General features: G+C 43.7%; 1 protein-coding gene across 36 annotated transcripts in view; it reads left to right on the top strand.

Annotated features, from left to right (window-relative positions):
• Positions 1–26,853, top strand: part of MTMR3 (myotubularin related protein 3) — a 57,239-nt gene that overhangs the window by 23,199 nt on the left and 7,187 nt on the right. For 14 of the 36 annotated variants that reach the window (XR_014558980.1, XM_083716934.1, XM_083716930.1 and 11 more), the window contains 15 exons: positions 1,336–1,425; positions 2,796–2,912; positions 8,215–8,297; positions 9,244–9,410; positions 11,306–11,402; positions 12,421–12,534; positions 13,776–13,981; positions 15,234–15,365; positions 17,703–17,814; positions 18,562–18,757; positions 19,406–19,591; positions 20,616–20,786; positions 22,239–22,384; positions 22,611–24,006; positions 26,703–26,813. Coding sequence is in view for 35 of the 36 variants with exons in the window: in XM_083716934.1 (XP_083573060.1) it covers positions 1,336–1,425; positions 2,796–2,912; positions 8,215–8,297; positions 9,244–9,410; positions 11,306–11,402; positions 12,421–12,534; positions 13,776–13,981; positions 15,234–15,365; positions 17,703–17,814; positions 18,562–18,757; positions 19,406–19,591; positions 20,616–20,786; positions 22,239–22,384; positions 22,611–24,006; positions 26,703–26,813 (3,324 nt within the window). In the remaining variant the exon portion in view is untranslated. Of the gene's footprint in view, positions 1–1,335; positions 1,426–2,795; positions 2,913–4,852; positions 4,886–8,214; positions 8,298–9,243; positions 9,411–11,305; positions 11,403–12,420; positions 12,535–13,775; positions 13,982–15,233; positions 15,366–17,702; positions 17,815–18,561; positions 18,758–19,405; positions 19,592–20,615; positions 20,787–22,238; positions 22,385–22,610; positions 24,007–26,702; positions 26,814–26,853 lie in introns of all 36 variants that reach the window. The other 22 variants (XM_083716956.1, XM_083716952.1, XM_083716955.1 and 19 more) reach the window with 3 other exon arrangements.

Below are 26,853 nucleotides of genomic sequence, written 5' to 3'. Positions count from 1 at the left end.
TGTTAAGCTTAATCAGCACAAGGCAGGTTGAAGCATGAGAAAGTGGGTGTGACCCTTGGATGTATACAGCAGGCTGTACTACACTTGGGGATTATATTTCATTCAAAGGACAAAGCTGTTTGAAATGAGCAAGGATTGGTACAGCTCGTTTCTGCCCTGTTGAGTACATAATAAATAGCTGCCAGGTTCCAACAAAGCACCAGAGTTAGGGATTCAAATTACTTACAGTACTTACTAACTTTTTCTTTCTGTTCCTGGAGAAGGAAAGTGGCTTTGATGTCCCACCCTTTCAGGGTTTTAGGTGTCTAAATCACATCCTTCAGCACAGTTAAAACACAATTTTTGGCACCTTGTGCACCATAATTTAACTCTGTATTTAATATTCATGGGGCATAAATTCAATTTGTCATCACTTTGAAACTAATCTGGAGTTCCATGCACTTAGATTACATTTCTGGGCATCTGACCAGTCCAGGTGTCAAATACAAGGCTGATCAGCTTTCTCAAAATGGCATCTAAAATAAAGGAAAAAATAAAAAGAGTTGCATTCTTTCATATGTTTATCATGAAGTGAAAAAGATGTGTAAAATATATGTTTTTATACTGTTCCGAGTGAGTTTCAAATAGTTTCAGTTGTCAGTTATTAAAACAATTTTTTAAAAGAACCACATATTTTCTGAAGTAGTGCTGAGATTTCTCAGTGAGTCAGTACCATTAGGCAGGGGAGGGAAGAAAGGGAAGTTTCTTTTGAGTTTTTATTTGTTTTAGTCTATGGTTGTTTTAACTTTTTGTTTTAAAACATTGTTGTAAACTTTCCTTGTTATAATGTTATTGTTTTATCTTTTTTGTAAGCAGCTTTCAGGTTTTTTTCTACAACCAAGCGGTGCATAAATTTTTTTTTTTTTAATTGTTTATTGTTTATTTAAAATTTCAAGGCATTCCAGACCTGAGTGATACCTCTGCAGGCAGCAGGTAGAGGGAGGTGCTGCTCAGTTCCTGTCATTTGAGTCAGTTGAGAAAGGGGAACTGGAGAGTAGGCCAGCACTGTGAACATCCCTTTGCCCTGATCACCACATTTGTGTGGACACCAAAAGGCAGCAAGCTAAAGTCTTGTGTGCTCCTGACAAAAAAAGTGGTCAGTAGTGTAAGCATAAAAAGATGGTGACAAATTTAAAATTAGAGGCTTGTAATAGCAAAGCATTTCATTGGTGCATTGCAGTGATTCCCTGCAACCCACCCCACTCCCAAAAAAACTCAGTCAGTGAAAAGATTTAGTATGTATGGGTGTATACCTGTTGAAATAAACTGCATGATCTGTTTTTTGTTTTTTTTCAGGATGAAGAGACTCAACACAGCCTTGAATGCATCCAAGCTAATCAGATCTTCCCCAGGAAGCAGCTGATCCGTGAGGATGAGAATCTCCAGGTAGTCACCCGACTCTCCTTTGCCCTCACAGCAATGACACATGGGCAGATCTGATGATGCTATTTCTAGCCAAGATCAGACACTTGATTTATCTTAACTCATGGGACTATTAATTCAAATCCTGTTGCTGCACTTGTGAGCTTGATTGCAAAAGTTATTTAACTGTGTGTTTCTTAGTTGGAAGTTTTCCTGCAAACCCAGCTATGCTGTCTGCAGCATGTCTCTGAATGCCACTTGCTGATGAACAGTAGCCAGGGAGAACTCCTGTGCTCATGTCCTGCTTGTGGGCTTCCAGCTGACCATTGTGAGAAGCAGTCTTCTGGATTCAATAGGCTTTTGGTCCAATTTGTCAGGGCTCTTATGTCCTCACTAGGCTTAATCACTTACTTTCAAGGGACCTTCTCTTTCTTCCCTTCACCTTGTTAGAATTAATTCCTCAGCTATACAGTATATATGAAAACCTTGGACTTCTTTGTGACACACTTTCCTTTCCTCTGTGTCAGTTCTACAATTGTTTATAATACAGAAAAATTTCCTGTTTTGTGAAGTAGCTCCACAGGTTTTATTTCTGTCCACTGCTTATACAGTTGCCCCTTGGTTTTTGAACAGAATGCGTTCTGGAAGTCTGTTCAAATTCCGAAACGTTCGGAAATCAAGGCACAGCTTCCAATTGGCTGCAGGAGCATTCTGCAGCCAATTGGAAGCTGCGGAAGTTGCACCAGATGTTCGGCTTCTGAGGCAAAGTTCGCAAACTGAACACCTACTTCTGGGTTTGTGACATTTGAATTCCAAGTTGTTAATGAACTAAGCTGTTAGAAAACCAAGGTACGACTGTATTTCTGTCCAACTTGATATTGAACTTAGGTGATATTTCAGCTCTGTAACAGTCCCTTCTTCTGCTGGAGCTACGATTATTTGGGGCAAATCTCCTTTTGGTGTTTTAGATCATCTTTGACTCCCTGTTCAGTGTGGAAGGTGGAGACGACTTCTCTACACTTTCACAATGGGCATCTTACTGAAACAACATGAAAGTGGAAGGCAGCTACTGCCAAAGGGGTCTTTGGTTGTGGCTGCCTGCCATATTAATGTTGTTTCAGCAAGAATCAACTTACTGTGGGAACATTCAGCTGCAACCGCTTCCATCAAAATATGCCCCTCTTAATGTCTTGTGACACAGCTTAAAGCCCTTGTTCTGTCAGGTGTTTACCCAAAGCTTTGTGTGGCTTTTAACAACTACATGCACGTCCTAGTCATATTCTGTCAAGATCCGTATGCTTTGCATTTGAGGTGTGAGTGACTGAACTCCTTGAGAATCCACCATCAACTTGTTTACATAAAACTTATTTCCCTCCCCCTCCCCCTTTCAACAGGTCCCGTTCCCCGAACTTCATGGGGAGAGCACTGAATACGTAGGTCGAGCTGAAGATGCCATCATTGCACTTTCCAACTATAGACTTCACATCAAATTTAAGGAATCAATTGTGAATGTAAGTTTTCACGTCTGCCCTGGCTGTTCATGGCTAGAAATCTTGCTGGTTATGTGGTTGGAAAATGCACAGCCACCCATTCCTTATATATTGGGGCTCTTATCATGTAACTCATAGATGTAAGATAGGAAACAACAAGGATCCAGAATGAAGAATTATGTCCCTCTCCCTGCTGCTGTTCTAGATAACTAACCTGCAGTTCTTCTTTCCTCATCCTGGTTCAGGGTGGGGAACCTTTGGCCCTCCAGATGCTGCTGCCTAGGATATTGGGAGTTGTAGCTCAACAACATCTGGACGGTCAAAAGTTCCCCACACGTGTCCTAGCCCCGCTGTGTTAATTCTTCTTGGTTGCCTTATTAGTATCCTTGATTGAACACCTTTTTGGATTTGCTTCTTGGCAGCTGTAGCTCAGCTGAACAGCAGTAGGTCTTTGGCCCTTGCAAATGTTCCAATCCATTTGGTAGCAATGTATTGAGATTCCTGCTCTGGTTTTGGGGAACCAAGCTGTGAGCTTGCATAATATGGCTGCTGCCAAGGATCCTTTGAGACTGGTGGTGCCGTGCGAATGTTTTCTCAGCCCCTGAGACCACATGTCAACAGGTAGTAGAATAGTAGTATTCAGTTTTCCACTGATGGGAGTATATAGGCCCACTTGTAGAGAGCATGGCTCATTGTCTGTGCCCAGCATTCCTTGGGTTGTGGTCCATGTGCTTCAGCTCAGAGACCTGGCAAAGTAAAATCCATGAGGTTGTTTGGAAATTGGAAGAGGCTGTCATGGAGCATAACAGTGCTCTTTGTATAGTAGCTGTTACATGCAATGAATCACGCTGTTGTTGAAATTACTTTCTCCATGTCACTCAGTGACCTGTTAGAAATATCTGGCTTTCTTAGGGGTGACAGGGAAATCTATATAATTTCTGACCCTGTTGAAGAGCACCTAGCTCAAAACTTGTTAGGCGCTCAGTTCCCTAATTAAAAACAAAAAACAAAAACCAGCAGTGACTTCTGGTGCTGCACACAAAGAGCCTCATTCAAGTGAGAATTTATTGTTCTACTGCTTAAAATAGATTCCATGGGACAGAGGTCCTTGGTTCCCCCTTGCTGTGTGCTAAAGTGGATAGGCAGTCTGAATTTGTTTTTGCATTTTTAAAATAAATAAATGATTAGGACTAGAAGTTCTTCTGTGTAATTTTTGCGTTGTGTTGTGTGTGTATAAAAGTTAAAACAAGTTAAAACAGTTTCTTGGTCGCAGCTGTGGTCCTCACCTGACAACCCAAGTAATGTTCATTCTGCTTCATAGCTTATCACCAGCTGCGAATCATGTGGAATTATGCGAGTCATGTTGGTGAGATGAAGTAGAATTAAAACACATATTGCTCTTCTGTAATGAAATCTGGGTGTGTATGCTAATCCTAATAGATGAGTGGAAACAAAATTGATACGTTGCATTGAGAAGCGACTGATTCCTAGAGCATAACATGGTAGTTTAGAAGTATCTGCTTCAGTGTCACCGAACAAGTAATACTGCTGTAATTCTCAGTATTCTGAGATGCTATTAATTTCTTTACTTTTAGTGTGTTTATCTGATCCTAGGGAGATGTTTATTAATATAATCATTTTGGTTAAATTTTACACTGCAGTTTAATACACAGATTGGAATGTTGAGTCCTGACAAAACTGCTGGCACTTAATGTTGTAATGCTAGTTGAGGTTATGCCCATGTGACATCCTGAATTTTGTTTCTGTGCCTCTTGGCCAGGCAAAAATTAGTGCTCCTGAAGTCACTTGATATTGCACATTGGCAGTAGTGACCTGGGCCCCCAGCATTCATGTTTGGTATGCAAGTTAGCTGGCTAATAGAAAGGGAAACTCAGCTGAGAATATCCAAAGCCTGCCTTTTGGTTTCATTCTAATTTTGTCCTTTGTTTACAATTCAATAGAGAGTCTGTAAACTTGCCGCTTGTGAGCTCTCAGTAAGTAAAACGGTGTTGCTGTGTAACATTTTACTGCTGCACCTTTGCTTGGAAAAGAATAAACTTGTGTGGCCAGTGCTCACCTTGCAACACAGGCAGGGGCTGTACTGCATGATGCATTTTGACTTGACTGGATAAATTCATGGATCGCATAGCAATAGGAACTTGATGTCCCCTTTTGAAAAAGCAAACAGAAGGCTCAGTAAACGAAGCAATAAGCTGATGGAATGGTGGCTTTCAAAAGTGTTGACTTATTCATCTGTGGGATTGTTTGCAAATTCAGCAGTGATACACACTTTGTACATCAAAACTTGAATGCCCAGGTTTATTTCTTAGTTGGCTCCATCTAAGGAAAGTGTTTAAATCGTGGCATTTGGTAAAGCTATGGGAACAGCAGCAGCAGCAGCAGCAAAAGAATTATAATTTGGTTCAAATGTCATAGATTTGAATTGGGACTTCTTATAAGTTTGTAGTAGGTGCAGTGCACTAAAATGTAAAGGGTAAAACAACAGACGTTTAATGACACAGTGAAACTTATTTCCTGTTCGGTTCAGTTAATATTTAGAATTTTTGCCCCTCTACTCGTGGGCAATAATTTAGTTTCACCAAATGTAGCTCTCTTCATCTGCAGTCCATAACAAATTCAGACACATAGCAGGAATATTAACATTTGTTGGAAATCATTTTTTTAATTAAAGGTAATAAACATGCTTAGAGATTTCCCACTGTAAAACGACACTGGTGGGTTTGGATAGCTTTGCATGCTCACTGAAAACAGGCAGAATGGTTTGTTCATTGTTTTACTGATACTGCCTTATTAGTGCACTGCTGCCTGACCAAGCATTTTGTGTTTTGGAGGCTGAACTAACTGCACGGATTTGGGGTGTTCTAAAGCATGACTGTTGAACACAAGAAGAATCTGGCGGCTGGATCAGATCAAAAGCCTACCTATTCCAGTATCCTGTTTTCTGCAGTGGCCAACCACATGGCCACACAAACAAGACATGAGTGCTGTAGCCCCTTTCCCCACTATTGTTTCCAGCAGATGGTATTCACTGCATGCAGCCTCTAACCCTGGAGGTAGTTCCTAGCTGTCAGCATTCTCCTTCCTGAACTTGCCTGGTAGAAAAGCAAATGGAATTCACAGGGCAAGGTGAGGCAGAATGCTTGGCAAAATGAGATGAAGGAAAGTTAATATTCCAGTAGTCCCCCCCACCCCCACCCCCCGGAAGCAAATGCTCCGCTTTTCATAGAGAATACTGTGGAAGGCTGTATTTAATAAAGGAGGGTTGTTTAGAGGGAAAGAGAGAAGGGGAACAGATGGAGGCAAGGAACAGGGCGGGAGAAAAAATAAGGAGGGCAGTAGGAAACATCTATTTGAACTAATAAGAAGTGATAGGAGGTTTTAATATGAGAATCTTGGTAAGGAAGTTTCAGCTCCTCAACTGTGATCTTGGAAAGGTTCAAGGAAAGGGTACACAGGGAGAGGCTAATGCACAGCACAAATTCTTGAAGCAGCCCAGGTTCCAGAGTAGGACAAAGATGTGAGGAAAGTCTTTGACTTGATGGAGAGCTTGGGCTTGTTTGGTCACAGGGTTTCTGAGTAGAAATTCTCAAATCCTTTCTTCCTACTTTTTTTTTTTGGTCCCCTAGCATGAAACCTTGGTCTATTGTCCATTGCCACCCTCTTTATGCCTGTAGCAGTATTGATGCCAGCCTAGTTCCATCTCAGGCCAACAGCTCAGGATGTGGGAATATTTGTTTGTTTGCTTGCTTACTGCTGTATCATAAAAATGTATCACAGTGGTTTGCAACAATATAAAAACATAAAACCAAACAATAAAATCACAAGCAGTTAAAAACAAAAGCAGAAAGAAATTAAAAGCAAACATCAATAGGCCATTATGGAGGACGCACTCTTAATTGCCTCCATACGCCTGGCAGAATAGAAGAATTTTCAGCAGGTGTTTAAAAGTTGGTAGAGAAGGTGCCTGCTTATGTTGCCTGCCCCCCAGAAACATTGCCCTGACCTGTCTTTGCACAGCTAATGCATTCCAGGGACCCAGCCCATAGGGGCTGCCAAGGTGGAAGTCAGGGAGACCAACATTAGGTGGAGCCAGCGAATTTTAGTTTTGCCTCCATCCTCTTCTCTGCTGGGTTCTGCAGTGCCAACTTCAACTAAGGAGGAGGAAGTAGCCACTAGAACCAGCCCAGTAGGAAGGCAAAGCAGCTTGGGGCTGGCTGAAGTAGAGTGAGATTGGTGGTCCAGTGCCCTGTTTGGCTTAATGGACCAGCCTCCACTGGCTTTGAGGCAATGCTGTTGCTTGGTCTCACTGGCTGCCCCCATTGCACATGGGCCTTCTCCTGTTTGACGGGTGTGCACCTTCTGCCCAATCAGAAGTTCACGGCTGCCAAGAGACAGAAGTGATAAACTTGCTTAACAGCTCATATAATGGACATAATTATGGTGAGTTGGTCCATATATTATAGTGATTGCTAGTGGGGTGTAGTTGAGAATACACCATAGTTTCTGCAGGGTTTCTGTCGGCAGAAGCCGTATCAAGACAGATTGACCCATTTCTACATATTGATATAGGTGTGGTGTTTTATTTATCAGTTGTGAGTTAAAGGTTGCTGTTTACTCTAAAAGGAAGCAGTGCTGAATTTGGGGATACTGTTGAAGTGGAGGCACAGGAGAATCCAGTATCAGAATTGTGAAGGGCAGATTTCCCCCTTATCCCAACATTTGCTCTGTAGAGAACTCCCCCTAAACCCTCCTGCCCCAAGGAGTGGATGAAGGTAAACAGGAGTGGAAGAAGGTAAAGCAGGAGTGTGATTGTTTCTTAGGTTTGCAGATGAGAAAGGTGCACTGCACAAGAAGTCTTGCATGACTAAACCATATAAGCTAAAGAACTGTCTCTAATGCGTGAGAGAAATGTAGTTCTCTTTTCCTATAGAATTATTGCTGCTTTAAAGATGGAACTTGAGTGATTGCATTAAAATGTGCTTTATAAGTACCACAAACATAAAGCATATTTTAAGGAAGGCAAGTGTATATCTCTTGTGTAACACTTCTTGCATCTGGTGAAGCGCAACCTAGTCCATGAAAACTTAAATGCTATAATAAATGTGTTCGCCTTTAAGATGCCACAAAATAGGAGCCTGTTTATGCTGTGTCATAATTACACATGTTCCTTTTCCATGACTCAACTGTACCTATTCATATGGGAAGAAAAGGAGGGACAATAGTCTAATAAATCCTTATATTAAATGCTGTGAAACTGTGTCAGCCTTTTTTAAGCAAGGTCATTTAATCTTTTTAATCACAGGTTCCATTGCAGCTTATAGAGAGTGTTGAATGCCGGGATATATTTCAGCTTCACTTGACTTGTAAGGACTGCAAAGTTATCAGGTATGTGTGTATATATATACATATAAATTATCCTGATGGTTGTACACGTTACACTATTACAAGGAAGCATGGCCTGCTAAAGATTGGTATCAGTGCCCTGTTTAATAATTATTACCTGGTCTCATGATTGGGTAACGTTTTCCCTCTTGTCTTGTATTGTATCAATAGAACATTGACAATCCACTGCAGCAGTTTAACTTTTCAGTTGAAGGCATACAGTTGCAGGAGTATAACAAATTATCCATCTCTATCAATCGTGGGTGCCTCAGATTAGCTGAAACAGCTTATTTCATTGTGTGTTTATTTTCACGAATTGTTGTTGTTTTTATTTATTACATTTGTGTACCACACCTCGTCCGAAGACCACAGGGCGATTCACAACATAAAAATACAAAATAAGAAAATACATAATAAAAAAACAAACAAAAACCAATAACCCCACCATCATGAATTTTAAAAAGGTCATTGAATGTTTAATCAGGTTATAGAGAAATGATTTTGCCTGGCACTTAGTGAAGGCACCGGGCGAGCCTCCCTGGAGGGGAGCAGGTCACAGACGGGAAGCCACTGTAGAAAAGGCCTGTTCTCATCTATTATTTGCATGATTTTGCTTCTTGCTGCCAGAGGTGGTGATGGCCTTTCTTCAACTTTAAAAAAAAAAAAAGTATTTAGATAAACATGGCTATGGTCTGAAGGTTTATGCAAAGAACCCTAGATTAAAAATGGATGATCTTGAGGTAGTGATACTAACTTTGCATTTTTGCATACTAGAGGTCACTTGTCGTAAAATGTATACAGTGCAGCTTCTGAAGCCAAATGCCAGTGTCTTCTCTCTTCTTGTCTGCTTTGAAGCTAAACTTGGATTCTGTGGCTTGGATTTCTCTGGGTGAGAATTAATAGATTTTTATCTGGCATAAAAAAAAAAATATTATTTATTTTTTTACAGATGTCAGTTCTCTACTTTTGAGCAGTGTCAAGAGTGGCTTAAACGGCTGAACAATGCCATCCGCCCTCCTTCAAAGATAGAGGATGTCTTTTCATTTGCTTACCACGCCTGGTGTATGGAGGTATATGCTAGTGAAAAAGAACAGCATGGTGATTTGTGTCGACCAGGTACGATGCAGACATTCTTTGTGTAGTTGTAGAGATAAATGAGCTTATTCCGATTGATTGAGGTGCTGGTGGATTTTTTCCTTGGAAACTTTCAAGGTTAAGGGAGTGAAGGGTTTAGTGGATAGGTTTTAAAGCTGCCACTATTCAGTTGCCTTTTTTTTGTTCATTGTTTGTGGCTGCTTTCTCCAACATACAGCTTTCCTGCTATTTTTAATATTATCTATGGGCTTCTTCATAGGCAGTTCAAGCCAATTGCGTATTACATAAGCAGCATTAGGATGCCATGTCATCATGCATCCATTCAGTCTTGAATATGGGATGCCACAAAGCCAAATCAGAGCAAGGGCAATGTGTTTGGCCTTCTTTCATAATGGGTGAATATTCTGGCCTCATTTTGCAGACCCTCTGGAACAACAAGCTGAAATGGAGAGAAGGCATTTTGTGGTAATAAAGTGCTTCCCCCTCTCTTTTGACGTAGGCCTATAACGTATGCATGTGCAAAAACAAAAAAAATATTATTACACTTTATGCTGTTACTATAGAAGGTCATCAGGTTGGGTTATGGCTCCACCTTCTTATAGTAATTTCAGGTGAGAACCAACAGTTCTTTCTGCTAATGCCATCTTCATAATAGAAACAGCCAGTTACAATGCAAATGATGTTTCACTTGTTCTTGCTCTTGCAAATGCACATTGATATATGCAGTTCTCTGCAGAGCAGAATTTTTGAATTCAAACTTTTACTCAGTTGAGAGTTGACCAAAATTATACAGTGGTATGAAGGTGCTGCTGAGAAGAGCTTTCAGTACTGCAATTTTCTGGCATAGATCAAGAGAGCTTTGCTGCTGCACAACGATCAGTGAAAACTTTGGACCTGATCCACAGTCAGAGGGGTTTTATCATATTCAGGGAAGCTTACTTAACCCCTTCCACCCAGAAAGGGGACTTAGCTCTAACTGCAAGTCATCCTTAGACCATGGAATTGAAGTGAAGCATACTCTTGGTCCCATCCTTGGTGAGGGGAAAGTTGGTATGTCTGTCATCTCATGACCCTGAGATTCTCATGCTCTTCCAACTGAGCTACTAGTACAGGATATTTGCAGCTATTAAAGAACCAGCTTTTTCCCCAGCGAATGTTTACAAATTGTCTTTTGCTTGTGGAGTAGCATCATGTGTTCCTCAAACAGACCAGCTTAATTGTACAAATTGATAATAAAAATTTTTGAGCGCTTTTTTTACAAAGGGAAGACGTGCATTGAAACTAGAATGGGGCAGGCAAATACCAACCAGTCTTTAAGGGGCCTTAGCTTAACTGGTCTTCAGCTAAAAATCAGGAAACAACTGATTATTAACCTATCACTTTGTGCAGAGCCAATTAAAATAACATGATACCGCTAAAGATGGTTACTAAATTTAGATTTTCATGGTTGGCATAAGCAAGGCAGATTTTCTACTGTTGTAATTTCATGACGTGAGTGGCGCTGTGGGTTAAACCACAGAGCCTAGGACTTGCCGATCAGAAGGTCGGTGGTACGAATCCCTGCGACGGGGTGAGCTCCCGTTGCTCGGTCCCTGCTCCTGCCAACCTAGCAGTTCGAAAGCACGTCAGAGTGCAAGTAGATAAATAGGTACCGCTCTGGCGGGAAGGTAAACGGCGTTTCCGTGCGCTGCTCTGGTTCGCCAGAAGCGGCTTAGTCATGCTGGCCACATGACCCGGAAGCTGTACGCCGGCTCCCTTGGCCTGTAGAGCGAGATGAGCGCCGCAACCCCAGAGTCGGTCACGACAGGACCTAATGGTCAGGGGTCCCTTTACCTTTACCTAATTTCTTGACAAAATCACTGGGGCCATCTCTTATTAAGTTCTTTTCATTCTACTATTGTCTGCTTTTGTTGTAGGAGAACATGTAAGTTCGAGATTTAAAAATGAGGTTGAACGGATGGGTTTTGATATGAACAATGCCTGGAGGATCTCCAACATCAACGAGAAGTACAAGTAAGTTCTGTGGATGCTTGCAGACAGCTGGCACCAGCCTAACTTTTATTGAAGTAGGCATTTTGGAGCAGAGCATATCATAGCCCTTGCTGTGGTTGGATGCACTTGTAGATCCTGGTACTGCTGAGCGGGTGGGGTTTCTTAGTAGCCTTAAAGCTCTGAAAAGCAAAGTGATAGAGCACCCCATGTAGCTGCCATTTTGTAGTTCTGTAGTGTCTGCAGGGACGCGGGTGGCACTGTGGGTAAAAGCCTCAGCGCCTAGGACTTGCCAATCGCAAGGTCGGCGGTTTGAATCCCCGCGGCGGGGTGCGCTCCCGTCATTCGGTCCCAGCGCCTGCCAACCTAGCAGTTCAAAAGCACCCCCGGGTGCAAGTAGATAAATAGGGACCGCTTACTAGCGGGAAGATAAACAGCGTTCCGTGTGCTGCGCTGGCTCGCCAGATGCAGCTTGTCACGCTGGCCACGTGACCCGGAAGTGTCTGCAGACAGCGCTGGCTCCCGGCCTATAGAGTGAGATGAGCACACAACCCTAGAGTCTGGCAAGACTGGCCCGTACGGGCAGGGGTACCTTTACCTTTAGTGTCTGCATACACCACTGCAAGCCTGTTTCATGGAATGTATGTAGGCACTGCTATCTAGCCTCAAAGGGCTGCTAAAACGAATAGTGCAAGCTACCTAAACACTTTGGGTCTCCTGTCCAGTTGCTTCCTGGCCTTAAAAGACCCAGGAGCATCTGAGAATAAACAAGCAGCAAGGTTGGGTCATGTAATATAAGGCTGTGTCTGGCAACTTGGAAACCATTTTTGCTCTCCCTAGGCGAGTGCTAAATTATAAGATTGCTCTGTTCTTGAGAAAGTAGTGCTCACAAAGGACTGTGGAATAAGGGAAGACAAGGAAAGAATACTTTGCACCTTGGGCTTCTATGTTGGAAGGGTGCTAACAGCTTGCCATGGAAGGAAACCAGTGCTGTGGCTATACATGCATGGCTTTAAAAAAATGTCCTCCTTTTCCCACACAGGCTCTGTAGCAGCTACCCTCAAGAACTCATAGTTCCTGTTTGGATCACAGACAAAGAGCTGGAGAGTGTGGCAGGCTTCCGATCTTGGAAACGCATCCCTGCTGTGGTTTACAGGTGAGGCCTTCACTGAAGCACCCATTAAATTGAATATAAAGTGGTGTGTGCACTTTTTATCACCTTGCCAGATGCTTAATCAAGCAGCTTGGCAACTATGCTGAACTACAAAACTGACACCATTGATCTTTCACTTGCCTTTCTTTGGGCTATGGAGCATTGACCCCAGATGCTCAGCTGTAAGCTCAGCTGGCTGGGACTTGTTCCTTGATTCACTCCAGCTGGCCCTGCTGCAAAGCCCACAAGCCCTTCAAGATGTGTAGGAATGATTGGATAAATGGTGGCTGTCCCTGTAGCCCAACAGTTGTGAAATGGTCTCCCCAGGGAAGTCCATTTGTTTCTTTGATTATGACCTTTTTGGCATCAGGTGCAAAATATTCTACCTTTTAATTTTACTCTTACGTTTTGGTGTATTTAAACCTGGGCACATTGCTTTCCTTTTAATGATTTTGAGGCCGGTTTTTATAATAATTATCTTGCTGGTCTGTTTTCAGTTGTGTTTTTTTGGTCCTGATTTTGCACTGAATTCTGAGTTTTTATGTCATTTGTTTTGAGAAATGCTTTATTGACTGGATTTTATTTGATTTATTTGTAAACTGCCCAGGGGACTTTGTTTGACGAGCAGTCTAGAAATGTAATAATAATAGTGGGCTACATGGGTTGTTTTGGGACACAGCACAGGTTATATAAAACTATAGATGGGCTTCATGGACTGCCTGTTTCTGAACAAAAGGCACAACTAAAGTACTGAAGCTGCTGATCATCATTAACTTTGGCAGTTTGTCACTGATCTCTCTTTAGGATTAAACAGGCAGCCTCCCAGTTCTAGACATCTCTGCATTATAGACATTTTATATGCATCAACAAAAACTGGTTGAAATTCTGACCCTGGTATAAGTGGTCATAGATCTATTGGTTCAGTTACTTTGAAATTTATTTCTTGAGTATTCTGACACAAATCTCTTTAAATCCTAACTTCATTTTTTTGCTGCGTTTTGATTACAAATGTTGATTCAAATGAAGTTCACTATGAAATACTGTTTTCATAGGGCATACATTAGAATGCCCTATGAAACAGTATTTCATAGAAAGTATTTCTGCTTTAGAAAGTCAAAACTACTTTTGGAATTCTACAGTAAGGTGGCAATTCCTATGTCACTGTGCATTTGCTCTAGCATTACCTGCACTTAGGGCCCTATTGTGATGGCTACTGTTAGCTGTTTCATTTCTGTTTCCTATAGGCATCAGGGCAATGGGGCGGTCATTTCCCGTTGTGGGCAGCCAGAGGTCAGCTGGTGGGGCTGGAGAAATGCTGATGACGAACATCTTGTCCAGTCAGTGGCCAAAGCTTGTGCCTCAGATTCCAAGTCTAACAGCAGTAAACTAGTGAATGGAAACTGTTCAAGAGATTTCTCCAATGGAGGAGACCTCTCTGATGTAGAATTTGGTAAGTTTGATTATCTCGTTGTTTCTCACATGTTGCATTTTGGAGTCTCCATAGAGTTCGAATGGCAGTTTCCCCCCTGATAGGGATTTCAACCTTTTACCTGCAGCTCTTTTTGCTCTTGTGTGTAGGACACCTGGATGCCTGCTCTGCCTTGGAGGAGGTGTGGGGGGAGGAGGATAGCCAGGGTGCCACACATGTCATTGATGGGCCATAGCTTAGTGGTAGAGCATCTGCTTTACAGAATAATAATAATAATAATAATTTATTATTTTTGCCCTGTCCATCTGGCTGGGTTTCACCAGCCACTCTGGGCAGCTTCCAACAGAATATTAAAACACAATAGTCTATTAAACATTAAAAGCTTCCCTACACAGGGCTGCCTTCAGATTTCTTCTAAAATTCTGGTAGTTGTTTTTCTCTTTGACATCTGATGGGAGGGTGTTCCACAGGGCGGGTGCCACTACCGAGAAGGCCCTCTGCCTGGTTCCCTGTAACTTGGCTTCTCGCAGCGAGGGAACTGCCAGAAGGCCCTTGGAGCTGGACCTTAGTGTCCGGGCAGAACGATGAGGGTGGAGACGCTCCTTCAGGTATACTGGACCGAGGCCGTTTAGGGCTTTAAAGGTCAGCACCAACACTTTGAATTGTGCTCGGAAACCAATGTAGGTCTTTCAAGACCGGTGTTATATGGTCTTGGCGGCCGCATTCTGGATTAGTTGTAGTTTCTGGGTCACCTTCAAAGATAGTCCCACATAGAGCGCATTGCAGTAGTCCAAGCAAGAGATAACTAGAGCATGCACCACGCTGGTGAGACAGGTCCCAGGCTGAATCTCCAGCATCTTCAGGTAGGTTTGGGAAACCTACCTGCCTGAAAAGCTGCTGTTAAGTCAGTGCAGATAATACTGAGCTACATAGATTCAACAAAAAGTGGCCTCCTGTGTACATAATGACAGGGTGGAATGATAACTGCAGGAGACAGTTTGAAGGAGAAGCAAAATGGCAGTTGGTTCTAGGCAGCCCGGTGGGGTGGGCCTTGTGGCCTCACTTCTCCCTCTTCTGTAACCTGGTTGAATCAGCTATTGCTGGTGCCGGAATTAGACGTGAGGAGTATGTTCCACTGTCAAATCAGCTCCTCTGCTTCTCTCTCTCTCTCTTGATCTTTTCTATATGTAAGATGCCATATAATCCATGTGTCAAGTGTGCACTTTTTCGATAACTGCTGCAGAATAAGCTGTTCTCTCCTTTTCTTCTTCAGATTCCTCCATCTCCAACGCTTCAGGAGCAGAAAGTCTAGCCATTCAGCCTCAGAAACTTCTGATCTTGGATGCACGCTCTTATGCAGCTGCAGTGGCAAACAGGGCCAAAGGGGGAGGCTGTGAATGCCCAGGTGAGTAGCCGTGCTGTTCTCTGAGCATTGTGCAAAGGTGTTTACACATGCAAAGAAGGAGTGGGAGTGGAGACCTTGCCTAAACCAGATCAAATTTTGGTTACCAGAGTAGCTACCATTAATTCAAGGAGGTTGGAAATGGGGTGTGTGTACTAAAAAATGTTCAAATCCCAAGGGGTTGTTGCTTAAGAAGAGAAAGATGCCATCTTTTGTCCTGCAATTTAGATCCAGTCTCTAAAGCTAAACTACAGTATTTGATCATGGAGTCCTTACCAGATTTTAATCAAGAGTACAGTGGTACCTCGCAAGACAAATGCCTCGTAAGACGAAAAACTCGCAAGACGAAAGAGTTTTTCGTTTTTTGAGTTGCTTCGCAAGACGAATTTCCCTATGGGCTTGCTTCGCAAGACGAAAACGTCTTGCAAGTTTCTCCACTGAAGCTTCATGTCTGTAGGACATCTTAGGGTAGCAGTTACATCTTGCGTGCATTTACATTTTCTCAATTTTGGGGGGTGTATGTGTGTGTAAAATTATTAAACAGAAATGCATGATTAAGCCTGCCAATAGACTCTACAGTTCAGAGAACAAAAGGATGGAAGGGGCTCCGCCTGGTGGCTTTTGCGTAAAACTGCAAATTGTGGAAATAAATCATGACGGGGAGTCAAGGTTCTAGTTTATGAATGAATACTAACCTCAATGCATTCCTATGGGAATCCGTGCTTCGCAAGACGAAAAAACTCGCAAGACAAAAAAACTCGCAGAACGAATTAATTTCGTCTTGCTAGGTACCACTGTATGGGTTTTTTGTTAGCTTTTTAAAACCCACCTTGTTTTGTTTTAAGGAAGTGAAGGAATTGCACTGCATGGCCAAATTCACTAAACCATGGTGTTTAGTGTTGCATCTGAATTTCACCACAGAATGCAGAAGTTGCAGGTAGCTTTGGGCTCATGTGTCTACCCCTTTCCCTGTTTGTAATTTGTAACAAAGAGCAATTTTTAGTTTCACCCAAATTGGTGAAACTCCAGGTTGTTGCAGATTGCAAACAAGAAGTTTTTAAATTCCTTCTCCTGATGTGCAGAGGAGGAAGGAAGGGAAAAATTGAGAGAGACATCTGCTTAAATTTCTGGAGAGCCACTACCGGTGTGGTGCAGACAGTAATGAGATCTATCTATCCAGGGGTCTGATAAGAAGGCCAAACACTTATGTTCCAAGTGACACCCTGATTCTCTGTATGATTCAAAATCTGCAACAGATGTCAGCTTTAAAGTTTATAATATTATGGCATGTGCTTGACATCATTTATAAGTTCGCTGATCCACCCAAACCAATACATGGTGAAAAACTGCATGGTGCACCAGCCAGGTGCCTCTTATTTATGAAGACCTAATGATTGTAATTTGTTTAAAAATTGCAAGATGCTACAGAAGTCCATCATGAACCCATACTTCCACCCTCCAGGCTGCATTCTAATCGTACCAAAAAACTTTTAAAGTTCTGTGCAACTACGTCACCCATCCCAAACAAGTACAGTGGTACCTCTGGTTACAGACACTTCAGGTTACAGACACTTCAGGTTACAGACTCTGCTAACCCAGAAATAAAACCTCGGGTTAAGAACTTTGCTTCATCTTTGCTTCAGGATGAGAACAGAAATTACGTGGCAGCGGCGGCAGGAGGCCATTAGCTATAATGGTACCTCAGGTTAAGAACAGTTTGAGGTTAAGAACGGACATCCAGAACAAATTAAGTTCTTAACCCGAGGTACCACTGTATTGGGATCCGTATACTTGAAATTCCTACATACAAAGTAGCCCATGGAAACAATTGAACTTGTATGTCTACAGTTACAGGTGTTGCTTCCTGGCAGTGGTTCAGGAGTATAGTGGCTGAAGAATGTGCCACTGTTGTCATGCTAATATCCAGACAGGTCCTGAGCATGCTGACACTACACAACTCTTATTTTTCAACTCCTCCACTGCCATGTCTGTGTTGCTAACTAAGGGGGTTGTCTGACTCCTGTTCACTGGTGATAACAATCAGTTTCAAGCCACTTCTATAGATAGAGACCATTGTTCCCAGCAAGCAGTCCAGTAGATCAGTAAGTTCATGTGTTTTCTTTAGACTGTGTTAGAATAACTCCCTCCATTCTGCCATAACAGTCGTCCTTTGTCATGATGTTTGGTGTGCCTGAGAGAACCTCAAAGGCTAGAGGAGGCTGATGGGATAATAGCGCTTAGCACAGTCCCCAGCTGCTGCTGGCTCATTTTTACAGTAAAGCTCCTTCATTCATTTCGCTTCTGCCTTGTTTGAAGTGCCTTATCTTCTGCTTTTAACAGAGTATTATCCAAACTGTGAAGTAGTGTTTATGGGAATGGCAAACATCCATTCTATTCGGAAGAGCTTTCAGTCGCTGCGTTTGCTCTGCACACAAATGCCGGACCCAGGAAAGTGAGTGATATGTGCGCCTTCTCTCTGCTCCCCCACACACACTGTTGTCCCCTTGCACATCTCCCCTTCCCAGCACACATTGGTATTGCTTTTTAAACAATCTAATCCTCAGTCGTCTTTTTGTCATTGTAAATAAAGGCAGTCATTTGCATGCCTTCCACCAACCTTGTGCCCTCCAGATATTTTTGGATTGCAGCCCCCATTATTCCCAGCCATAATGGCCATTTAGAAGGCACCAGGTTAGTGAATGCTGGATTAGTTATTAGATAAGAGAAAATTAACATCTGTAATTATATGTTTGTGTGTGTGTGTGTGTGTGTGTGCGCGCGCACACACACACACACACATATATTTAATATTGGCTTTTTTAATTTAAAAAACCTAGGGTTTTTTTAATCCATCTATCTCCAGACCTATTGACCTTTGCTGTTTTCCCACACAAAATAGGAGGGTGCCCCGGAATACTGCCAACACACACTCCTGCATTGTTGGCATGTGTGCAAGCTTACCTTTAGGAGGAACCTACCTGTTGTTACTGTTCTCTTTCGGAACCTTGGAGAAGCTTCTGAGACACCCCAAGGTTTCTGGAAATAGAGGCTTGGATACCCACTAACTTAAGCGATTTGTACTTTTTGATGCAGAAGGAAAAAAGTATACCCTCCACTTGTTACTGAAATTTGCTCAACCTACAAACTTCACTTTAACAGAACAGAGAGGTCAAAACTATTCTCCCTTGTTGATCTGCAGCTGGCTGTCAGCTCTGGAAAGCACCAAATGGCTGCAACATTTGTCTGTCCTTCTGAAATCGGCACTTCTGGTAGTTCATGCAGTGGACAGAGATCAGCGGCCCGTGTTGGTGCACTGCTCAGATGGCTGGGACAGAACTCCGCAGATAGTGGCTCTGGCTAAGCTGCTGCTGGATCCATATTACAGGACCATCGAGGTTTGTAGCATGGGAAATAGCACAGTTGGGGGACCTCTAAATCGTATTTAGAAAGGTTTATGGTGGTGGCTCTTCTAAAGAAGAGCATCGGTGGCCTTCCAGATGTTGCTCAGCTGCTATCCCCATTGTTCCTGGCCATTGGCTATGCTTGCTAGGGCTAATGTGAATTGTAATTGAGCAACATCTGGAGAGCCAGTGGTCCCCCACGCCTGATCCATGTGCTTTCTTCGAAACTGCTGAAGAATAGACTTGGCATGAAATAAAATGGATTTAATGCCGGAAGGGTTTTGGGGGGGCGGGGTACATAGGAGAAATGTGAGTTTGTGTCCGAGAATGAAATAGGTAGTCTGAGGTAAGGATCATTTTGAGGTGCTATTAAGGATGGCAGAGATAGAAACATGGATCTGGCCCTTGGGGTGCCACCTGTGTGTAAGCTCTTTTCCGCAAGCCTCATTGATGCAAATGAGAGCAGCTTTTCTTCATTTCAGTGGGGCTTGCCCATGAGACTTTCATAGTGAATTTGACCCCTTGCTGGTTAATTGCTAGGAGGGAAAGCATTTGGGGTTTTCCACCTCATGCCAGCATATCTTAGTTTGGCTTTGTGAACTTGAGCCTTGTGCGAATTTAATTCAGTGATGCTTCTCTCAGGGTTTCCAGGTGCTTGTGGAGATGGAGTGGCTGGATTTTGGCCATAAGTTTGCCGATCGCTGTGGTCATGGTGAGAATTCGGATGACCTGAATGAACGTTGCCCAGTGTTCCTGCAGTGGCTCGACTGTGTCCATCAGCTCCAGAGGCAGTTCCCCTGCTCTTTTGAGTTTAATGAAGCATTCCTTGTGAGTTGAATACTTTTACACACTGCCTCTAATATTTTGAACCTTTTCGTAGTTCAGTATTCGGATATGAGAAGGAAGCTACCAAGCCAAAAAAAAGTAAAAATCTCTCGCTGGAGTCTGCAGAAATGCTCACTCAGAGTATAGTTAGGTATGTTCCATAGCGTTATTTAAACTCTGAATTAGAAAATCAAATTTGGAATTCACATTAAATTCAAATATTTCAGTTACAGATAGGTAGCCGTGTTGGTCTGCCATAGTCAAAACAAAAAAATTCCTTCCAGTAGCACCTTAAAGACCAACTAAGTTAGTTCTTGGTATGAGCTTTCGTGTGCATGCACTTCTTCAGATGCACTGAAACAGAAGTCACCAGACCCTTCTATATAGTGAGAAGGTGGGGAGGGGTATTACTCAGAAGGGTGGTGGGAATGGGTGATTGGCAGATAGCTGTGATGAGCCTGTTGACGACTCTTAACGACTGCAATAGGTCTTACAGGAAAAAGCAAGGGGTGAGAAGGTGAAAAATTTCAGAAATAGACTGGAAAGAGAAGCTGCTGAATTGCAACTTATTACCAAACTTAAAACCATGGAGAGACCTGGTCTGAACAAAGACATTGGATTCTTATCTCATTATACATGACAAAGCCATTTTTCACCTTCTCACCCCTTGCTTTTTCCTGTAAGACCTATTGCAGTCGTTAAGAGTCGTCAACAGGCTTATCACAGCTATCTGCCAGTCACCCATTCCCACCACCCTTCTGAGTAATACCCCTCCCCACCTTCTCACTATATAGAAGGGTCTGGTGACTTCTGTTTCAGTGTATCTGAAGAAGTGCATGCACACGAAAGCTCATACCAAGAACTGACTTAGTTGGTCTTTAAGGTGCTACTGGAAGGAATTTTTTTGTTTCAAATATTTCAGACCTGCGTATCTGTGTTTTGGTTGTGTGTGCGAAAGAGAAATCAAGAGATCTTACTTTTCAGGCTTGTGTGCCAACAGTAATATAGCTGCATCCTTTCTATATAGGTCAAGTTGGTGCAGCACACATACTCCTGCCTCTTTGGTACATTCCTGTGCAACAACGCGAAGGAGAGAGGTGAAAAGCACACCCAAGAGAGGACCTGTTCAGTTTGGTCTCTGCTGCGAGCAGGAAACAAAGCCTTCAAAAATCTGCTTTACTCTTCCCAATCAGAATCTGTATGTACTTTTTATTGTTTGCGCTCCTATAAAAATGTAACCAGTCTGGTGCACATAGTTCTTTTTCCCTTTCCCATTCCCACAACACTCCTGTCAGGTAAATCAAGATGAGGCGAAGTATGATGCAGCTATATATATGATTGCAACTTAGTGGAGGCAGGCAAATTCTACTTCAAGGCGAGGCACTTCAGCCTACCTCATTGAAGCAAGAGTTTGTATCTAAAAGAGGGTAAAGGAACCTGGTCTTCCAAGACAATGCAAAACACTGTATCAGGTGACCCAGCTTGGGCAATATGTTCTTGCGCTGAACAAAGTTTCATGAAGCCAAAAAGACTCTCAGAGCTACAGCACTCTGAGAATAGTCTAAAGATGTAGGACACAGTCCAGCAGGATGTTCCTTTCTGCAAACCCCCTTGAGATGAGTAGGAGCTGGCCAAGAGCACAGTAGTGCTCTGAGACAGTTGGTCTGTAGGTCCATGTTGCAGTTTGAGTCCCTGTCCCCATATTCTGTCTTCCTGGGAAACACCTGGGAAGTGTGACTTAAAAGAAGCAATTAGCCAACATTTGTGGTGGACATACTGTACTACTATTCAACTATTTTAGATTCAGAGCAAAAGGGCTGTTAGGCATATAATGAACTGTAATTTCCTTATAGACCCCAAAAGTGCTTCTTGAAACCCACTCTTTTGACTACAAACATTCAGTGATATTCAGTTAACCAATTTTGCAGCTGTTAATAATGTCAAAAAACTCTTAAGGCTTCATGTTCGCACTCCCAAACATCCTTGTAATGCTGGTAATAGTCTAGCATTACATGCAGCCACAGCAGATGTCACCCAACTGTAGGGAACGGGGTAGGTTTTGTGTTATTGGGGGTACATTGCTTGAGAGAGAATGTGTGCTGAAGGGCACGTCATTATTACAGTATTCTAAAAGTATGGCTGTAAATAAGATAGTTAAATCATCTGGGAAAATGCATGTAAATCACTCTGAGCTCTTCTGAGACACAGAACGGCATAAGTGCAGTACATATAATAATACAATTTGTGGATGCACTACACTGCTCATCTGGTTGTTTTAAAATAAGTTGCCATTTTAATATAACATTCTTGGTGTTGGGCGTTTGCTTGCTTTCCCAGTCCTTGCAATGATTCACCCTCTTTTGAAATAGTTTGTCCACTTTCTAAATTAGTGGCACTGTGGTGGTTGAGAGTATGAACAATGAGCTTGCGGGAGGGGCTGTATCAATTGATGGGGTGGGCAAACAGAGGCCATTCCAAAGTGTCCGGAAGGGGCAAGATTCAAATGGCTGCTCTTGAATATATTCAAGATTAACCTGCGACTGCAAATTAAAATTCAAGGTCAGTCAATCTCAAACCTTAATAAAAGGATTACAGCCTTCTTAGTAGTCTGTTCGTCCTCTCTCTCTCTCTCTCTCTCTCTCTCTCTCAGGTGCTGTATCCTGTGTGCCACGTGCGAAACCTCATGCTGTGGAGTGCCGTTTACTTGCCATGTTCTTCCCCTTCGACCCCTGCGGATGACACCTGTGCCCCTTACCCAGTCCCAGGTTCCAGCCCTGAAGATCAGCCTCTGGGCAGGTGAGCTCAGAGTTCAGATGATGTAATGTAAGTAGATGTTTGACAGGTGAGGGAGTTGCCTCTATTGCTGTCCATGTGATTAACAAATGGCAGTTTTCAGGAGTTGTTGAGAGAGTATAGCATCATGCAAAAGATGATTATCTGCAGGCGTGATTGGCCGTTAAAAGCTGATTTCTAACCTGTAATTAGAAACAATTCTCAGCATTTTTCTTTCTTTCCTCTCAAGGCTGCCAAAGACAAGGTCATTTGACAATCTGACAATGGCTGGTGACAGCAGCGTACCAACAACCAACCGGCGTAGTAGCGACCCCAGCCTCAACGAGAAATGGCAGGAGCACCGCCGGTCCCTGGAGCTGAGCAGCCTTGGGAACCCGGAGGACGACCCCTTTGACGGAGAATGTGTGAGCAAACAGGGCAGGACTCTGGTTGGAGCAGAGCTTTCAGTGGCTGTAGCAGAGGGGCAGATGGAGAACATTTTGCAAGAGGCTACCAAGGAGGAAGTGAGCCTGGAGGAGTGTGTGAGGGGTGTTCCAGAAACGGCAAGTAAAGAAGGGGGAGAGGACACCTCTCTTGATAATGAAAGCAGGACTGAGAACCTGGACAGCTCTACTGATAACGTGGGTGGGAAGACTGAACTGGATACAGCAACTTTATTAGACAATCCAGTTTCCAGCCCACAGATGGATTTACAGGGTGCTTTTGAGCTTCAGGGGCAAGATGAGCTCCATTACGATGTCCAGAAACCATCTCAGGTGAAGGAACTACGGCCTGGCTTTTTGGGCAATGCTGTAAATAGTAACATTCAAAGAGCAGAGGAGGACAGTGCTAGTAGGCTACCTGTAGAGGTCAAAATCCCTCAGGGCACTCCCCAGCCCAGTCTACCATTTCCTGTCCTGCATGAGATGGGAACATCAAACATGGAGAGCTCTACGGAAACTTTAACAGAGAATGGGGCAAAGACGGAGCTGATCCAGAATGTCTCTTGCCATTGGCTCCATCCCATTGACAACAGTGCTGGCGAACTTTCCCGCACTGTCGAAAGTCGGCCTGAGAACGAGGACTCAATAGAGCTACACAAACTGGCAGCGAACCTAAACAGGACTACTAAGAGCAGCAGCTTACATGACCCAATGCCTTCACCTTGTGCCTTGCCTTTAGCTGACTATAAAGAGATTGTGTGCAATGGAGAGCTGGAGCCTGAGAACAAGGTGGCAGAGAGCCCGGCAGGGTTCAGTGTTACCCAGAAATACCCTGCACCAAATGGACACTGTGTGAACGGGGAGGAAGGCAGGGTAAAGGCTTCCCTCAGCCGACAGGTCTCGGCAGCTAGCTGTAGTTCTGCCCCGCTGCATCTGAGGAATTTGCACCACAAGTGGGTTCATGCTATTCCAGGCCGGCAGCAGACAGCAAACAGCCCGGACCAGCCTGCCCGGAGTCACCTGGATGACGATGGGATGCCAGTCTATGCCGATGTCATTCAGCAGCGCCTCCGCCAGATTGAAAGTGGGCACCAGCAGGAAGTAGAGACTTTAAAGAAGCAGGTGCAGGAGCTGAGGAGCCGTCTAGAGAGCCAGTACCTGAACAGCTCACTACGTTTCAACGGGGATTATGGGGATGAAGTGGTAAGTTAAGCGACCTTTGACATGATTGTGCCCGTGGTTCTGTGCAAGGAAAATGGATCCTTGGAAGTGACTCCACAAAAAAAGGCTACCTGGATACATATGCCCTCTTCCCCACAGATATATATGGCACATTGATAGCCAGAGGCTGGGGGTGTAGGGAACCAGCCTTTCCTGATTCACAAATTATTTCTCACTTAGTCCCCCTGGAGGTGATTCTGATTCATTACAGGCAGCTAGATGAATGGCTAATTTGCAAAGCTGCTCATGCTTTGGAAAGTGTGTGTGTGTGTGTGTGTTTTAGTCCAGTAAAAATGGCAAAGCCATACATGCTTTATTTGGTTGAGGAGGGCCACTGCCTTGTATAAACATTGTATAAAGACTTGTTGATGTTGTATCAGGACTTCTTTATAGTTATTAGCAAAAGACGCCAAAGCACTGCTGCAGCAGAGACTAATTTATTCCATGTCCTGTCCAAGTTCATTGAATTGCCTATGCACCATTTAGGCCTGTTGAAAGGTCTCGACAGTCCAGTCCACTAGTTTCTGCATTTTCTTTTGAGTGGCCAAGAGTCCTCCCTCAAAAGAGGCACCCATATTGCATCATTTTTTAACCTGTTGGTGGTTTTAAGGGGAAGTTCTTTGTGTCACGTGTTTATGAGTGCAGGTGTTTATGGATGCTTGGGGCTGCTCCAGAATTTTTAAAAATGCATGCGTAACATAAAGCATGAAAACAGGGTCGATCATGATGTGGCATGCAGTGGGATGGATCACCATCTGGCAGTCCTTGATCCAAATCTCTGCTGTGTTCTGCTCACCAACATGAGATCCGTCATTGTGAGGTCTATTCAAAGGGGAATGAGCAACTGAAAAGGTGGTTAGTAGCCAGCCAGCCACATGCGTCCCGTTCTTTCCAGTGCAGCCTGGATGAGAGAGAGCAAAATTGACAGTAAGTAACCTAATGAGTCGACAGAAAGCGGGTGGCGCTGTGCGTTAGACCACGGAGCCTAGGGTTTGCTGATCAGAAGGTCAGCAGTTCAAATCCCTGCGACGGGGTGAGCTCCCGTTGCTCGGTCCCTGCTACTTCCCACCTAGCAGTTCGAAAGCACCCAGTGCAAGTAGATAAATAGGTACCACTCCGACGGGAAGGTAAACGGCATTTCCGTGCACCACTCTGGCTTCACTAGAAGCGGCTTAGTCATGCTGGCCACATGACCTGGAATCTGTACGCAGGCTCCCTTGGCCAGTAAAGCGAGATGAGCGCCACAACCCCAGAGTCGTCTGCGACTGGACCTAATGGTCAGGAGTCCCTTTACCTTTAACCAAATGAATCGGGGGGGGAGGGGGGTGAATAGAGAGAGTGGGTGGATATTTGGAAGGTAGGCTGTTGGGCTTGTGCTTGGCTCTGGATTGGCCCTCCCAAGTGATGTAGTTGTCGTCTTAAAGGTTTTGGGTGCAATGGGAAGACATTAAGACCTCAGTTGAGACTTCATTTCTACGCCAATATATAGAACTATCCTAAGGTAGGATTGGGGAGCCTCAGCCCTGGGGGCCAAATGCAGCCCTCCAGGCCCCATCTGTTTGCCCTCTGAACCTTATCCAGGCTACACCTGCCCTATTTTGCACCCTCCTTGAGTGTATATTTGTCTTACTGGAATGGATGGAGAATAGAAGAGTGTGAGAGTGATTATAAAACTTATCCTACTGTGCAGAAGTAAAATTCACATCCACTGGCCACTTTTGCTTCTAGTCCTGCTCATCACTGGCCTGCGGCCCCTGGAAGGAAATGTGGTCCTTGGGCTTAAAAAGCTTCCCCTTCCGTGTCCTAAGGAGAAAGGCTTGTCCCATAGACTTCTGCTGTGTGTTGAGTAGAACTGCACAGTAGCTGGAAAACTGGTATTTTAAAAATAACCAGTGTTTTGTTTGCACAGCCTTAAAACTGTCTGAAACTGGCCAAGGGATTTGGCTGACAGGAGGAGGCTTCCATGGAGCAGCAGCAGCATCTGCGGTGCTGGCACAAGTGGGGTGTCTGAAGAGTTTATTCTAGCCTCTTCCCCCCCCCCCAGCTGACAAAGCCTGAAAGAGAAACTAAGTACCCCTGATCTCCTCTCATTTTCTTCCCATTTTTGCCCAAAGGGGATGTCTTCTGGCCACTGCTGCCACTCCATCACTCCACTGTTGCCTCTCCCAAATTGCTTGTACCACATTTGCTCTAGTGAAGCCCTACTCCGTTCCCCGTGCCCCACAACCACTGCCGTAGGGTGCTCTGCATGGTGTACAGTTTTTCAAATGAATTGGAAAGCGACTGTGTCTGTTCAGGGATTCCATTGTTTACTGTTGGAGCTTTTGCAGCACCGTATTTATGCCACAGAGCTCTGTCTTCAGCTCCACATCACACACCTCTTCAAGTATCTACCATATAGAGATAACATCAGCACCCCAATCATTGCCAAAATATATGAGCCGTGAAAGTATATTGCTATCAGATATGCTCATGGCAACATTTGAATTTTAGCAATGAGTTTGGGTTTTCTGTTTTGCAGAACTTTTGAGGAATTTGGTAGAAGCCACCTCTCCACCCTATCCCATAATCTGATCTCTGAGCAGGAGGTTAAGAAGGATTCCCTCTTCTCAGCTGCCTAATCCATGTTCTGAGGGGTTGGGAGTAGGTTCTGTTCAGCTGTGTTTGTTTGCCAACAGACTTCAATCCCTGACTCGGAAAGCAATCTGGATCAGAACTGTTTGTCTCGCTGCAGTACAGAGATTTTCTCTGAAGCCAGCTGGGAGCAGGTGGATAAACAGGACACAGAGGTACAGGCAAAATCCATCTCCGTGGCCTTCCTCTCCCTTT

The sequence above is a fragment of the Podarcis gaigeae genome, assembly GCF_964106915.1.
Source record: "Podarcis gaigeae genome assembly, chromosome: 16".
Taxonomy (NCBI): domain Eukaryota; kingdom Metazoa; phylum Chordata; class Lepidosauria; order Squamata; family Lacertidae; genus Podarcis; species Podarcis gaigeae.
This window is presented reverse-complemented; position numbering and strand designations above follow the sequence as displayed.